This window comes from Corvus hawaiiensis, chromosome 7, assembly GCF_020740725.1.
Source record: "Corvus hawaiiensis isolate bCorHaw1 chromosome 7, bCorHaw1.pri.cur, whole genome shotgun sequence".
NCBI lineage: Eukaryota > Metazoa > Chordata > Aves > Passeriformes > Corvidae > Corvus > Corvus hawaiiensis.
Window position 1 is genome coordinate 23,753,296 of NC_063219.1, and position 17,500 is coordinate 23,770,795.

A 17,500-nucleotide genomic window follows, 5' to 3' on the forward strand; every position below is an offset into this window, starting at 1 on the left:
AAACATAGGACACACAAGCAAACAATGACTGCTATCATGTTTTATTTCTTTCCCAGTAAGCTAAGAAAGAACCTTTTAATAGTTTAATTTTGTGGGTATTAAACAACTAGTGTGAAAAACAAGCTGCATGTAAACTATTTCTACTGCCTCTGCTTCAATGACTAGCTGAGGCAACCTGTTATAGGAGGTGTTAATTGGCAATAGGAGTACAAGTCAGAAGCATGTTCCCCATCGTCCTAACCCAGCAAGGCTAGGTCATTAAAGTGGAAATGAATTCTTTCATGCCGACTTAACCCTTTCACTACATATTTTCAGCTGTTACATCCAAAGACAATTGAGAAAGATTAGCTAAAAAAAAACCAAACCAACAAAAACCCAAGACAAAAAACCCCCTTGCATTACTTTTGAATTTATTCACCCCACAATTTTTCTTCACTGCCCTTCTCTACCTCCTCCAGAACATGTGTTTCAGGTAAAGATGACATTTTATTATGTAGGTAAGGGGGAGAAAGGCAACTGAGGTACAAATGCAATGACAATAATTATAAAACAATAGTTTATCATATTAAAAGATGCATGGAAGGATGAGGCACTTAAAGTGAGCTTATAGCTGCCATTTTGTGGAGGTAAATTCAACTTCGTGTGTATAGCTTGGTAGAAGGAAAAAAAAACCACTATAAAATACTAGCTGCAGAGAAGACGCAAATATGAGCAAGTGTGCAGAGGAGGTAGAGGTATTAATGATAGTAAGGCCTTAAAAGTTCACCAGAGTACCACTGCTCTTCTCTACTTTTGGCCAGTAAGTGGTACAACTTGCTGATACATTGATATAAAGAATAAGAAATTTCTTAGATCAGCAGAGTGCTTTTTACACATTGCTAAGCCTAAAAATCTAAGCAGAGCTGGGATTGTGGAACAATTTTTTTCCTGGACTGAGACAATACACCTATAGAAATTACCAACTCATGTTCCATCAGTGGAAGTGGCAAAAGGAGTGAGACATATTCTGAAATCTCAATGGTTCTAACAACTTCGTCATGACAAGGACCAGAAGCCATGTATTGCATTTTCTGCAGTACAGGAAGTTAACGTGATCAGTCATGGCAGAGAAAATTATTGAGGTCATACAAAAATATTAAAAAAATCAGAGAACTCAAAAAAAAAGGGAAAAACATATTACTTTGCACTGTGAATCACATACTAATTAGTGGCAATTTGGAATTTTATTGTTATTTTCAAGCTATTACACACACAATTTTGTAGTTAGTTCCACATCAACAGGATTAGATTTTGAAGCTAGCATTATGTCTAAACAGTTTGTATGTTTAGGTCCATTTTTATACCACTTATAATCAAGCATGCATAACAGACCACAAAATACCATAAGTCTCAAAAAACAGCCTAGATTTCTCAAAGGATCACATTGTCTTGATACACCATATGTCAGATGAAATAAAAATTGTAGTAATATGTTTAGTCTCATAGACTCCAAAATGGAGTAGGGATACTAAGGAAGTATTGTGGCATCAACTGCTACCTTAAATTGAAAAATCTCTGAAAAAAACCCCACCTTAACAGGCTAGATAAAAACTGTCTCAGTATGTTTTACAAAATTCTGTCTCCTAAAAAAAGTTTACCCAGGTTCACATTTACAACAGCAATATAGATGGACTTGAAATATATAACATTCCCCATCTCCCTTCCTCTTCAAAACCAAAATTACAAACCACAGAACTTTGTATAGCTTTGAGCAGTTGGTTAAACGGGTTGGGATCATAAATTTGCCAACACCTCTTTGGTGCAGAGCCAGAATTTTACTGCTTAGCTTTTCTGCTTGTTTAGAATTTTTTAGTTTCTGTGGGGTGGTTGAGAGGTTTTCTTTTTTTGTGTGTGTGGGGTGGGTTTTGGTTTGTTTTTTTGCTAGGGCTTTGGCAGGGGGGTGAGGGGGTGTTTTTGGTTTTTTGGTTCGGTTCTTTTTTAGGGGTTTTTTGGTCAGTTTGTTTTGTTATTTGATTGTTTCTAACTAAGCAGAACTTCAAACAAAAATAATCTCTAGCTTATCAGGACACTCAGAGAATATTATTATCAGAAATAAACGTTTACTACTCAATATTAACATGTATTCATGATAGAAAATTATTTACACATATCACCTAGTTGCAACTTGCAATAGTCAGACTTCCTGCAATGGTCCCAGTATAACCATTGCATGAAATGGCTGCTTAAGTGTAATCTTCCCTGGGTCAGTGTTTCCGCTATCTTTACCCCATTTAATCTACAAATTCCTTGAGAGACATTACACAAAGGGGTAGGTATGCTGTATTACTGCATTTAATATTCCTTATCAAGCATAAGGACAATCTGGACTAGATAACCTTTAAATGTCTCTTCCAACACAAACCATTCTATGATTCTATGACAATGTTATGGTTAGCAAAAAGCCATAAGATCAGGGACACAAAACAAATCCTCAGTAGCACTGTACATCTTTTTGAAAAGAACTATTATTTTTCACAGCCTCAATGTACTGTAAATAAAAAGAAAATCCAGAAAATACAAAGGTCAGTTTCATTCCAGAATAAAACCAGGACTAACCTGTTATCTATTCCAATCAGCATTACAGAAGGTATTGGGATTTAGAACTGAGAGCCTCAAGGCAGATGACAAGTCAGCACCTGTAATCCTGTCTGCCTTCAGAAGTCTTGCTCTAATGTAGATTTTTAATTACCTTATTCTAGACACAGTTCTGCCAAGAAGAAGGTTTGCCCTCAGCAGGTTCTGCCTAAGCTCACCCTAAAGTACACTTTGTGAAGCAAAGCAGTTAAAGATATCTTCTCAATATGCAGAAGAATGTAATGGGTTCTATATGCCTATAGGTTCTCTGCTGTGAAGATCTGGTTCTCTGGATACAAGCAGGTGAACTGGGAGACTCAGTGGCAATATGCAGGAAAGTCAGTTGTTTGCAACAGTTGAAAAAAACAATCAATCAACCAACACCCACCAGCCCCCCAAACCACACCACTATAACACAAAAACATTTCAAACTTCCCAGAAAAACTTGAAGAGGACTCTTCTACACAGCAGGAGGAAAACAGAAACCCTTGTTCAAAGGTGGTAGATAGTGGCACTGCAACTTAATATTCAAGTGCATGGGATTTCAGAAAGAAGATACAATTTCCAAGAGAAATAAATTACATCAATCACTATAAGGCAGCTGTTTCGTGCTTGAAGAAAGGAACATTACAAGTGAATAGATGCAATGCAAAATGCACAAAGATGTCTCTTCTTTAGTCTTTCTTCCCCAAGCTCTTTCTCGTTATGGCTACACTCATTTCCTTGTCCAAGCTCCTTTGTCTCTTCTGGGGAAAGTCGAAAGTCAGCTGGACTGCACTGTCAATTAAACTGAGGAGAGAGAACCTAATTGCCTAATTATTAGAAATACTGAAGTTTAAGATCTGAGGCCAAGAAGAGGCAGCTAAAAATGTTCTCTAGAGTAAAACAGCAGATCAGAGGAAACTGTAATGCTCAGACACAATCCACTAGTATTTTAGTTTCAGTTTTATGTTTGTGATCAATACATAAGACGTGTCTATAGTCCAGCCATCCTACTTTAAGACAGCCTTTATAACACAAATTACACACAGGGTTTAAGTAAAATTATATGACTGCTCTAAACCAACTCTAGCAGGTTTCTCTCTCTCTCTCTCCCTCCCATCAGCCCCTTAGGAGATAAATCACATTACAATGACTCAACTGTACTACAAATGTATGAGAACTACACTCTGCCTTTGCAATCCCCAGCAACTTTCAAACAAGCCTAACATGACCCATGGAGTTACTGTCTCCAGCGAAATCAGACCCAGGCCACACCTGTACCCTAAATTTGATATGAAGCTTTTGTTGAACAGACCTGTACTAAAGCACTAATCAATGCAGTAAAACATTCATCCCAGACAATGAAAGTAAAACAACACAGTTTACTATCTCTAAGGTGGTTTTTTTCTCCTTAAAACAAAATCATATATTTTGTATATAAAAACTGATGCTGAGACTTTCTACAGAAGATAATGCAGGCAATTAAGTCTTCTGAACTTTCTATGGGATTTCATGTTAGATGTTTTTAATGGATAAAAAATGTTTGTCACTGAGAAAATTTTTTTATTCCTTAAGTGCGTTGACAGCTTCCAGGGAAAAAAAGTAAAACTGGAATAACCCACCCAAACTGTACACCATCTCATCTACTGGGAGTTACATTGGAGTTCTAGAAATAGTAACATTCTTCGTACTTGAGAACTTTGCTGGAAAATGTCTCAGAAGCAATGGCACAGAAATGATGCACAATTTTCAGAGCTATAATTCAGATTTATTCCCCTGGCAAAATAGTCTCAAAAGGCGTATTTGAAGCTTCAAATACATATGAGAAGCAGACAACAGTGCATCACCACAATTCAAACCCCATAAAGCATATATACCCAGGAGACACAGAAAGGAGAAAGTCATACAGCTAAACAGATACTGAGATAACAGAACACTCTACAGCTTTACAAAGAAAAAGGCACTTCATTAAAGACAACACATTTGCACCCTTCAAATTAAAACACAACCTGTTTCAAGAATCAATGAACCAAAATAATCTTCAGTAAGATGTTAAGGTGTTGCAGTTTTTCCTGGTTGGGTTGTTGGTGTGATTTTGGTTTTTTGGGATTTTTTTTGGAGAGGAGGGATGGGAGTTGTCTGGGTTTGTTTTGGGCTTAAGGTTTTTTTGTTGTTGGTGGATGCTTCTGTTTACATATGGAAGATGTAAGATGCAAGAAAAAGTCATATACTTTGAATGACAAATCAGCTTAATGAAGTAACTCAAGGAAATTTGCATCTAGTCGTTAATTGGGAATGATCTACACTGAGTCTGATCCTCCACTGTCTGCCAGACCATCAACTCCTCTTTGGAAGCCTTTTTTTGCATGCAAAAGAGTGCACTGTGCTGTCCTCCAACAACCACCCCGACCACATCAGCACATGAAACAGAACTTTAGATCAGCAGCAGGTCTCCCAAGTTCCCATGGTGCCAGAAATTTACTAAATAGCATAAGCATGTTCTGAAAAAACCAAGATCCTATGAGAGGAAAAAGGTTCCACAGCATCAAGCAGTGCAGTATTTGAAACCTCCTAATCAAAGTGACAGTTTTCAAGTGCCATTTACAATGCCCTAATCTGGAAACATCCCAGCTAACCCATCTGATCAACTATTTCACAGATGGAAGCACTTGATGGCTAATTGGCAAGTCCATGATTCAAATAAAATAGCTATCTGCACTTCTTTTTCTATATTCCAAGTCAAGGTGTAAACACTCCTTATAAGCCACAGGTCAGTTCTCTGTCTCCCCCTCCCTTCCCATTGGAATTTTCCCCCTTCCCCTCTGTCATCAAATATGTTAATTCAAAAATACAGAATCAGTTTTATTTTTCATCTATTGTACTAGAACAGTTGTCTGCACTAACAGAGCAGTGTAAATGAATATTTTCAAAAATCTATCAAGCAATAAAAATTACTTCAACAGCCTCTTTTAAAAGTGTCAGTATTTCACTGCTCCCTATCACATCTGGATTCAGAAAAACAGACAGCATGTGCTAGTATGGACAAGAACTTAACTTGAATTACTGTTCTGAAAGTGTTGAGGAGAGAAAGCTTGTCTACAAATGCACTTAATTTGCTCACACCCTTTGCAGTGGGATTACCTAATAGAGGCATATGTGGAACTGATTTCACCAGCAAACAATAGTTCAGCATACAAAATGAAGATGAGTGTTGCTCCAAATTCCCGCCTGCTACATAAGCAGGATACTTTTACGTACCCCACAAACCTGTTCATTTGTCTGCAGCAAATGTACAATGCAAACCGAAGTACTAAACCACTAGTGAAATTCTGTGGTAGGCAGTATTCCAGGGGGACAAACAGGGAGAGACAGAAAAGAATGAATCAGGAAAGAGAAGTTAAGTAGAAAAATGCAACATGACGAGGGGCAGAAGGAAAAAGAAGTAAAGAAAAACAAGTGCATTGCCAAAATCTTAATTCTCTTGAACTACAGGAGGGAAATTGAAGTAATAAGATTTTCTTTGAGACATCACAACACTTTGAATCTTTTACATCTTTTCTAAAAGGCTTCATTCATTCATTCATTCATCTTATGCATTTATCACAAGAGCATAAATTCAAGACAAAACAAACTTATGGACCAGGTCTACAACACCAGTCGTGTAAGACATAAACAATTTCTGCATGAAGCAGTGTTCCAAAGAAGGTCATACTTTTGGCATCAAGTTCAAAACTAAACACAGGTACCTTGCCATAAAAAGAACACACAGTTAATGACCAAGTGCACTGTCAGGAAATACTGCGAATGGCTTATGTGATGCCAAAAGCTGTAAGATTCTCCTCCCTTCTCCTCCCCTTTGTTCACCTATGATTAAAAGAGAAGAAATGCCTCAAGAAAAGCCACAAGTCACTGGAGGGAAAGTTTATTGTTGAAGTATCAGTTTAAGATTACTTCCTTAAAGATCTGTTTATTAGCCATTTGAAGACTGGCTTAGGGTAGATGGGATTTAGCACTGACCTCCACTGGACAACTGAAGGCCAATCAGCCACTCAATAGCATCCTGAAGGAGCAAGAAGTAAGGAAAGAGAACCACAAATTCAGTGACAGCAGCTATCAAGTGTAATACACTACACCAAAAGACTTGAAAAGCATATTGCAAACACATTAATTTAAAGTTCATTTGGGACAACAGATCCGAGTTTGGAAAACCAAGAAAACCTAAATGAGACAATAATCAGAAGAGGTAATTTTGCCAAGGGGAAAGAGTCAAGTAACTGCTGCTGAAGAAGCTAAAGCAAGTCACTGACAAAGAATGCCTCGGCAGAGATGAAACGGGAACTGTGCTGACCAAGCATCCGCCGGTACTTTAACATCAGTTACAAAGCAAATCAAACCAAATGGACTCTTAGCAAACTTTAATGGAGAGGACATGCAGTCCTCTTGCAAAGCAGACCCCAAGCTACACAAAAAAGAAATCTCCAAACTATGTGATAAAATTACTTTAAAAATGCCCCTTTTTCTACCAGACTATATACACAGATGATTCTTATGCTGGCAAGAATGACTCAGTCAGATGTTTTTACTACATTCAACCTTTAGAACAACTGTGACACAGCAATAAGAAGAACAAAAAGCTTTGTACTGCTGTTTAAAACACCCTAGTGCAAACAAATGGTAATAACTTTGCTTTCTAGCAGTACAAAATATATCCAAGAAATACCTTCCTCCTCTCTTCTATCTCAAAGACATCTGATTCACTCTGGATTATCTCTCAATTTTTATCAATTGATACTCAGGATATAAGTGACCTTCGAAGGTCCATTGAAACACAGTATTTTAAGGACGTAAAAATATTCTATTTGAAAAGCCTTCCTGCTGATTCAATAAACCAAAAGACTACAAATTCAGTCAAGACATCCAGTGCAAGCAGCAGCTTGAGTAAAGAGCAATTCAATTTTATGCCTTTTTTTTTAATCCAACACATACTCATCAACTCATTTAAGAGACAATTCCATATTTAAACATACACAGAGCAGCTTTGCAGGCCAAAGCTACCAGAGGAGTTCAGTGAGCTTCCTCTGAATGTTATGTTCTATTGTCTGCCACAGTTTTTTAGCAAGCCTTAAGTTAAAGATGAAAAATTCAGAAAACAGCAGAGAGTTAACCGTAAATGTGAAAAACAGCTTTGATATGCGTCAAGTTCAGAGAGGACTAAGAAGTGAAAGCTTGAGAGATTAGACTGCACAGATGTTAAAAAAATGAAGAGTCATGAAGCAGGCTGGCAGCTCAGAGGAACAAGAGAAATAACTGTTTAAGAAAGTGAAACTAAAAATAACTGAGGGCGGCTTGAAGATTCACTAAGAGAACGTGAATAGAATTTTAGCTATAAAAAGGGGAAAAAAAATTATGCACCAAAAGTTACAGCTTATTTGGCAAAACATCTAGAGTCTGTAGATCAGCCTAGAATACTTCACCAAATGCTTCAGTATTATACTCCTGTAGTTATACTGGACACAAACACACTACACACAACCAAAAGAAGCTTTGGGTTTAGCAATTTCAAACATCCCAGAAACAACCCCTGCCTACACATCATGAAGCCTAAGACATACAGAACTGATTACTCCGGAAGAACAAGAGTCTGGATTCCCGATTTAGAAAGAGCCCAGGAGGCAGATGAGGAAACAGAGAAAGGCCAGCTATTGCAGCCAACCAAGACTACAAAGGAAATTACGCTGGGGCTCATTCCTGAAGGAAATAATTCTTTCTACAGACCTCAAACAAAGAAGTTCCTAATTATTTTTTCCCCTGTATCCAGAGTAATCAGCACAATGTAATAAGATCAGCTTGATTTTATTTTTGAAGACTGCTGGCAATGCCAGTTGATCAAGGAAAAAAGCACTAGGACTTGCTGTAAAGGTAGGAGAAGCCATACGATGTGAATAGGTCTCTCACTGGAACAAGACAGCTGCCAGGGAGACCTTTTAGCTGTGAGTAGTTAGAGAAGTGAGGACAATCAACAGGAGGAGACACAATAAAACACACATACAGGTAGCTACAACTACCCATACGTGATAAATCCAATTCAAATTACCTCTTGAAATTTACCTATACTTCAGTATCTTATAATGCCCCATTCACAATGTGATCCAAGAACCGAAAGATGTAATTTATGACAGAGCAGTGGATGTGCTTGGCCATTTAGAATACCCTTCATGTTCTGAAATTCTGTATTACTTGCAACTGTTTTTTAAAAAAATATATTATGTGTTTCCAATGCTTTTCAATTCAAACTTTAAAATGCTCAGACACAAAAAGAAAGGTCTATAAACATTCTGTAAACTTAGTGCCAACACAGGTATTCGTATTTACAAAAAAAAAAGGTCAGGCTGTAACAAAGATTTGCATACACATATAGAATCTCTTGAGTCAAAGATTACTATGAACTCTGCTTTTTGGTGCTGTTTTAAAATATAACAGAAGGCATGTTCCAGAATTCATTAATTTTAAAGAAAAGATTGACAAGCTATATACTAACCTGTCCCAGCCCAGGCATACCTCCTCCCAGTCGCAGAAGTCTATCCATATTTCTAGAAAAACAGAAACAAAGGAAAAATGTTCCCAAACTCAAAATGTTTACTAAATTGCTATCTATATAATTCACCTTCAGTCACTCAGTATGTCAAAAATATTGGTGGTAATTACAACACAACATCAGACTTCCTGTTAATTAACACCACATATTAATTCAAGAAGCTGTCTTCCATGCTAATTAACAGACTTTGTTTTATTGCTTTGGTTTTGGGTTATCCCCATTTCTGAAGATGAACACTCTTGTCAAACTTCTCAAAACTTTCCCATCATTCAATTAATTGGGGGATTTTTGTTGCTTATGATCAGTACCTACAGCCAGAAAGTTCCTAAAACTTATTAGATATACAATCGAATTTACTTCAGTTTGCTCAGAAATCATCAATAAAAATGTTAAAGTAAGGATTTTAGCATCCTCATTAGTAAGTTCCGCGCTAATTAACTTACAGCTTGTCAGTTATCATCAAAACTACATGTGAAAGACACTAAGCAGATTATGGATCTCTGAATTAGCATCAAAAGCTTTTTTTTAATGAACTCATTATACTAAAAGAAATACTGTAAAGTAAACATTTAATGTGTATATAGTTAGAAGACTAGTGACAGTACAGTCATTTAATACATTTCCAGTGTTGCATGTGCCATTGCTTTAGTGCAAGATTATTCCAATCAATGAAATGTCTTACCTTAGAAAAAAAGCCAATAAAAAACAACCCCATCAGTTTTTATGTCTTGTAACTTTCAAAGGGGTGATCCCCAGGAATAAAGGCTGTTAAGGTGCCCAACCAAAAAAATTACACTGATATTTCTTTCTCTAGTTTCTTTACTTTCTATTGTTGAAAAGACATCGACAATTTCATGGTGGATACCTAAGTACAGGTTCTGCCCCAGCTTTAACAGAACTTTACCCCATGCTTACTTGGCTTTTTCAACTTCTTAGCTCTATACAACAGAACTTAAGGATAAAATTTAAAAAAGCCTACTGAATATTTATTTTTGAACATCTGTTTTCAGCAAATCAAGCAATTTCCAAGGCTTACAGAAATCAGAAAATTTTACTGGCTTATTTTATTTGTGAAATAGAAGATACAAAGTACAGCATCGAAAATTATGGTCTTAACTGGACAAGTTTTAACACAACACAATAAAGCCTGTTTAGGTGATATAAAAGCAATTGAGAACACAAAGTATGATTTCCAAAACACATTCATTCTCCAAGTGGATGTTACATTACACATAAGAGAATTATATACATGATTTCAGATTACATTAATAACACTAATTCAATAGTCTTCTTTTGAAAGTAATTATGCAAAAGAACTTGAAAAACGTATTTGTTTTGTATATGAAAAAATCTTCATGTTGAACATCACCATCATTTTCATCATTTCTTCTGAAATTTGCTAGAATTTTTACTGGCTAAAGACTAACAAACTTTATTTCAGTATAAGTTTAAAACAAATAGTTTAAGCTTCTAAACACACAGAGAAGCAGCATTTTACTTCCTACTTTAATGACTTCATAAGCTATCCAAGGTACATCGATCAGAAATACTTGCTTTACTTGCTAATTTCACTTTCCCGGTTTAATGAACTGTCAGGCTGTTAGTTTAATATGATTCACTGCCTTGATTTTGTAGAACCTGCAAACCCAACAAGTGCAGCCTCACCTAGCAGTAAGTATTTTCTTAAAGCTCCACTGGCGCCATATAAATTAAAAAGGAGTTTATTAAGGCGTCAATGGTTATGCTTCACTTTTTCAGTAAGTTCACTGAAACCAAGCTTCTTTATTAGAGGTAAAAGCTGCACACAGTGTATATGCTTTTCTATCCTGAACTACAATAAATTCCAAATCAAGTTGGAGGATTGCCTTGGAAAGGTTAAGTTGCTGTTTAAAGATATTATGTAAGCATATGTTAAATGGCTTCAATAAAACAGTCACAATGTTACCACAAATTAACGCCAACTACAGTTCATTTTACCCCTCTGTGGTAGATACTCCTCCATTGAAACCCACAATGATTCATCTTCCATGACACTAAAGAGGGCTGAAGAGTAACTGAGAAGTAGATTTAAGCTACTAAAACGATTATTTTAATCCATCATGGTTGTTCATTTATTTTAAGAAACTTTTAGTCTCTACAACTGGTAACCCTAAAACTGGTAGTTCTGACAACTACAGCAACTTCCATAAGCTGATGAGGTACATTATCTACATACATTTAAGAAATAGTATTGAATAACAAATCCTATAACACAAGTGAAAAATAATAGACAGTACTAATTAATATTTTAGTTACACTTTTTTTGCCGTTTCTAACCCAATAGAATAGTACATCATTCATAGAACCATACTTTGCCATATTAAAGTTGGATTAGACTAATGTGTTAAACAAATTGATTATTTGTCAGCATAACTTTACAACAAAATCTCACTGTCTTACAGAACTGGAGGGATGTAACATTTCCCACCTAACTGTCACAGACTAGTCACTGAACTGAGATATTTAGATTTTCAAGACAGCAGCACAGACAGAAAATCTCCAAAACCCAGTTCTAGACGCACTGCAAATTATTTCACTAGCTCCATGACTTGACTCTGGTTAGAGTTGCGGCAACTAATGCTTTACTTGCCTATTTGTAACTGAGTATGTTTTAGTAAGCCATAGATTATATGGACCTAAACATAACTGTTTACTCAGATGTATAAACATCTGAAGAATTTAGGTCAGTGAACCAAATCAGAACAAATTTTAATTTTTGTTAATCCACTGTATCTAAATATTATTTCAGCTATAGACTCCATTTCTGAAACAATGCTTTTGTAAAACTTAAAACAGCTTAAGCAAAATTTTTAGACATTAATGAAGGTAACTTTAGCCTTTACAAATAAAGCAACTATGCATTTCTAACCTGGTGCTCAGCAAGAGGTGCTCACAGAACAAACTCAGCAGCAGCTCCCCACTTTTTGACTGTAAAGATGATACCAGTAGATCTCTTTCCTGTAGAAAGAAACAGAAACGAGAAGGGCAGAAACCCAGTAAAATTTAGAAACACATGCAAAAAGATACATTACATTGATAAGCTACAAAAGGACAAGGCACCACTGAAGAATAACCCAAATAAAGTCTACTGGTTTTTTCTTTTCCTTTTACCATACAATCCCTTGAAGTGGTACATGCCATGTCTTGCTCAAATATCCATAATACTGCAAGAAGCTTCCAATTTTCTCAAAATTACATGTAAAAATACTTTAATAATTAATTTAAGCAATTTAAAGCTAATTGATCATTTAAACTGCTGTTAGAAACTAAAACCACAGTCTTTTTTTACTAAGCTCTTGTTGTAGCTAAGATCCCCTAAGCACCAAGGGTAAGAGCAGTCTGCAGATACAGAAAGCTTTCCTGTTTATTTCTGCAAGAGCAATTGGTGTGACTGGAAAAGTCACAAAGACCTTTAGGTTTGCCTGAATTCAGGTTGAGAAAGAATGCTTCACATTCAATTTAGGAGTTAAAATTCATGTTATCCTCCTCCCTGAGAACACTGCCCATTAACTGCATCCACTCATTCATTTGTAGAGCAGTGTTTTAAAACAGATCTGTGAAATGATCTGTGGCCGTGATTTGATAGACGTTTTTTTCAATGTCAGTGTTAACATAAGGAGCAATGAGGAAGCTGCTGCTGCTCACCAACTTGATGCTGCTTTCTCAGTACTGCCAGGACAGCCATTTGTGCAGCCCTGCAGCAAACTGAGAGGCTATCAAAAACGCTGGGTTTAACCCTGTTCACTTCTCTGAGAGGCTTCACGCTGCATCCCAGAAATAGTTGTCTTGCCATAACAGAAAAAGAGGTCTTGGAAGAGCTGACTGCTTCTAACACTAATACAGGTTCCAGAAGACATTTCTGTCAAATCATTCTTTAAGCTAAAGCTGCCCAAAGAATGTCTGTGGGTTTTGGGGGTTGGTTTTGTGTTTCTGTTTGGGTGGAGGGCTTTTGTTTTGCTTTTTAGTAACTGAGGTAATTTAACAGAGACCCTTCTGAACCTTAACTCAAAGTAGTACAAGAGCAAAGGAAGATGTGTTCACCTTCCCAGAAAGCTGGAAAAAAAGAACAAGTCAGCGTTTCTCAGTGCTGACAGGCTGGGGTGGAAATCACTAACAAGTCAAATGGAAAGTTACTATCCTTCTGCCAGCTTTGCAGAAGGCAATGATCCAGGAGAGACCATGAGAGCCAGGAGCCCAGGCTACAACTAGCCCAGTTGCTAGAACTGCAACCACTTCATCAACTGGGCTTGAGTTACAACCCAATTCACCTTTAGCCACCTGACCACCCAGTGGTCTTGCATTCCCTTCTCCACTTACTATAAGGATATGAAAGAAACAAATCTCCATGAGCTTGGTCTGTTCCCCAGGGAAGCACACACGGTAACCTACAGCTGAGAATCTTACCTCTGTTACAAAGTGCAAAAAGCTGGGTTCGATTACCAACTTACCTGTTGGGTTTTTCCCTATATTTGCACACACACACTCACATTATATATACATATATATATATGTATATAATAAAAGCCAGAAAAGCAAACAATTCACAGTAAATCTCACCTCTTTTCCTTCCAAAGTTGGCAAAAGTTATTTTGATACTGTTTCCTTCTGTCTGCAAGGAAGAATTAACAGTCTCTGTTTAAAGCAAAACTTTAAGGAAGTAAATGTATCAAATAGTTCCATATCAGAAAAATGCAAGACAGTTATCATAATAAACTTGCATTTTGGTGCATTGCAGGATTTAGATGACATGTACTTATCATTGAAATCAATATGGTCACTAATGGCTTAAGACAAAGAGAATTAAATAGCTTCTCTGCTTATGTATGTCTATGATTGGAAACACCGTAACTAAAAAAATCTTGGTCATAGGATGGTATTTAAAAATCTAAACTTCCATTACTGCAATTTTCTTTTTAACTGTCCTTGCTTCAAAAGGGAAAAATCAGTGGATATTAATAATGCAGTGAAAGTATATACAGAGCATCTCAAAACTGATCTGAAAACAGAAAATTTAAAACCCATGTCTAACATTTGCTCCTAATACTACTGGTTAGGTAACTGTAATAATTGGGAAGAACTGCCCATTTGGAGGGCTCTGGTTCACTATTCAGCTGTTCATTGGTATTTTCAAGTCACTTAAATTCTGACTTTTAATAATGAAAACATTTTTCCTTAGGTAACACAGGGATAAAATTATATAAAAGGATTATGCACAAATGTGTGTACATGTATAGGTATAAACCAACAGCTACTGTGCTTATACTTGGCATGCTTCAGCATGTATTTTGAAATCAACTTGAAACAGTCTTAAATTACTGCATCTCTTTGCATAAGACACATGAGTTTCACACTACAGTGCACTATTTTTATCTAGCATTAACACTCCATGATGTGATCCCTCAATGAAAGAGGGTTCTCCTGGTTTGGCAACTTTTGAGTTAGTAAAGAAATAAGTATCAAAATCAGCTTCGACATACATAGAAAACAATGTCTACTAAACTGCCCTATTAGTGGAGAGAGTATCAGGCTACACGCAGGTGACAGCAATTTACTTTGCAATTTGTACACTGAGTGACTTGATGCAAATCATATCATCTTCAGTAACTCAGTTTCTCCACCTGAGACTACATAACAAGATTTGTACAAGCACTTCCAGATCTCCTGTTGAGGAGTTACACATAGCAGATGATCAACAATTTTATTAACAGCAACTAAAGAAGTGGCTTAAGGTTTTTGGTGCAACTGCAACCATTTCAGCTTCACTAGGGACGATAAACAGCTACAGAGGTAAACCAGCTGAGAAACTGCACATTGCAGAAAAACATCATTTCACCAAGCAAAGAACAAAAACTCGCTGCAGTTAAAGTCATCAAACCTGAACAGAGAGTTCACACATAAAAAGGCTAGGGGGGTTGAGGGGGTGGGTGTGGAGCTAGTCTATTTTCCTATATATTTTGTATGAAAAGAAGAAAAAAATATAGATGTTACCATCAATTCTAAGTAATCTGTTCATTAAAGCTAGAGTTTAATCATGTCATGCATGATTGCAGTCTCAGCAGTGCAAGTCCAGAGCTACATGACTCTTGCTTCCAAAATATGCTCAGTTCTGTAAACCCAGACCCTGTTTCTGGATCACACGAACCTGAATCTCAACAGACCCCAACTGGACTAGGAGGTTTGCAGGTCAGCTTCCCAAACGCTGCTTTCTGACTTCCAAAAGTACATCAGACCTAATTCTACTACATTCATTGCTGAGCTGGAGTTACTTCAGTAACACAGATTCAAACAGACTTCTTTAAAGCTACTGAAGTACACTCACAAAAAACTTACGGATAAGCAAAGGTTCATTAACAAGCTGCACCACCACAGAAACGGGTAGAATTTATTTTAATTTTATGCAATATATAAACTAATGGTCTTCTCTGAAATCTGCAGAAAGGCAGGTAAACACACAACTATTGTTGAACTATTCTGTAGTCCAGCAAGTACTTATCACACCAGTTCTCTATTGTTCAAGGTGTCCTTAACACCTGCCATCTCCCATCATCCTAGATATTACAAGGTAGTTGTAGGTACTATTAGTTTATACGCAATAATTCTTGTCAGGAGTGAATCACTTACAAGAAAGTTGACAAACTAATTTATATACTGGTATTATTTAATATTAATTTTAAAGTATTCTCTAACGTATAACGTTCTAAATCATAGTTTTCAAATTAATATCACTGAAATGGTATGTTACAATAAATGATGGAACACAACATTTTCCATTAAGCTACAGGCTAAATCCTGTTGCTCAAAGTCACACTAAGTGATTCAGAAGCAATCCACATGCAAGTCAATTTCTAAATTTCTTCACAAACAGATATTTTTCACTGTCTCAATAAGGTCACAAACAGTTTCTGTTCCACAGAATCTTCTTCCAAGGTTACTCCCTACCCGAGGCATACAGGACACCTTGGACTCCCAGGGCCGACAGCTTTAAGATGAATACAAATCTGTCACACTTTTCAGCTTGCCTAGTACCATTTCAGTTATATATAGCTTTGAGATACATTTACATAAAACTTCTTTTTAAAAAGTGGATCTCAATCCCTGCTGGTTTTCTGTTTTTCCACAGTATACCGAAAACAACTGTAGCTTTAAGACATGACGCCAGCACACAACCAGATTTGTCAACTGTTTACAAGTATCCAACTACACGACACAAATGTGTTAAAAAAACAATACTTAAGTCAGCTGCATATTAGAAATAGCGCTGTTAATTTCTGATCATCGCTCCTTTTCTATTTAATTCTGCTTCCTTCCCCTTCAGGTATCCCAGCCAGCGCTTTGCCCTCACTTCCTCCCGTCCCCCTCTAACTTCAGCTGCACTGCCGGGGATCGTGGCAATGCAGCACTCCGGGAGCAGCAGCGCTGCCGTCCGTGATGTGCCTCTAATGGGGAACAGAGCGCTGGTGCTGCCCGCAGCACGAACCCGCGCCCGGCGCTGCCGAACTACGACGGCCGCTGCGGGCCGGGGCGGAGGCGGCCGGGCCGTGGGGCCCGTGCGGCGCCGAGGCCCGTCCGGCTCCAGCGGCTGAGCACCCCTCCGCCGCTCCCCGGCCCGTTCAGACCTGCCCCCGCGCCGCCGCTGCCCTGAAATGCCCGGACTTCCCCCGCGGAAAGCCCACGGGGCCCAGCGCGCTCCCCACCCGGGCCGGTGCCGCCAGCCAGACCCGCCCCGTCCCGGTCCCGTCCGCGGCCCTGCCCGGCGCTCGGGCCGACTCCCCGGGCCGCGCTCCCGCCGCCGCGGAGAGGCCGCCGCGGGGTCCCTCAACACCCCGGCGCGGAGGCGGCCGGGCCCTCACCTGGGCCGGAGCCGCCCGGGCCGCGGTGAATCAGCCGGATCTCATTCAAACCGAGCCCTTCCCGGTTCACAGGGCACCCGGCAGCGGCTTCCGGCCCCGCGGCCGGCGGGGAGGAGCTTCTGAGAGCGGAGACCTCCGGAGGGAGGCAGGCTCCGAGTGGAACAGGCCGAAGGGAAACGGCTTAAACTGCTCTGCTGTAAAGTGCTGTGGGTTAACTTTGTCCCTTTGCAGCCGAATGTCACCAGTGCTGCAACAACGACACGATAGGATGGCAGAAGAACCAACAAATGAGTCATCAAATCAATAAAAGAATGATTACTGTAATAGGAACAGCACCACGTACTCCTCTCAAAAACGGTACTACAGAAAATACAAGGATATAGACAAGAGAAGAGAAGAGAAATATGAGTGGCCATATGTA

At 38.3% G+C, this 17,500-nt stretch overlaps 1 protein-coding gene across 2 annotated transcripts in view; it reads right to left on the reverse strand.

Annotated features, from left to right (window-relative positions):
* Positions 1-17,181, reverse strand: part of PSMD14 (proteasome 26S subunit, non-ATPase 14) — a 46,616-nt gene extending 29,435 nt beyond the window's left edge. The window contains exons 1-4 of one of the 2 annotated variants that reach the window (XM_048309447.1): positions 17,080-17,181; positions 13,787-13,838; positions 12,099-12,187; positions 9,134-9,185 (exon numbers count right to left, since the gene is read on the reverse strand). In XM_048309447.1, coding sequence (XP_048165404.1) covers positions 9,134-9,181 — 48 coding nt within the window. In that variant the 5' untranslated portion in view covers positions 9,182-9,185; positions 12,099-12,187; positions 13,787-13,838; positions 17,080-17,181. The remainder of the gene's footprint in view (positions 1-9,133; positions 9,186-12,098; positions 12,188-13,786; positions 13,839-17,079) is intronic. The other variant, XM_048309448.1, reaches the window with a different exon arrangement.
* Between the last annotated feature and the right edge of the window lie 319 nt (positions 17,182-17,500).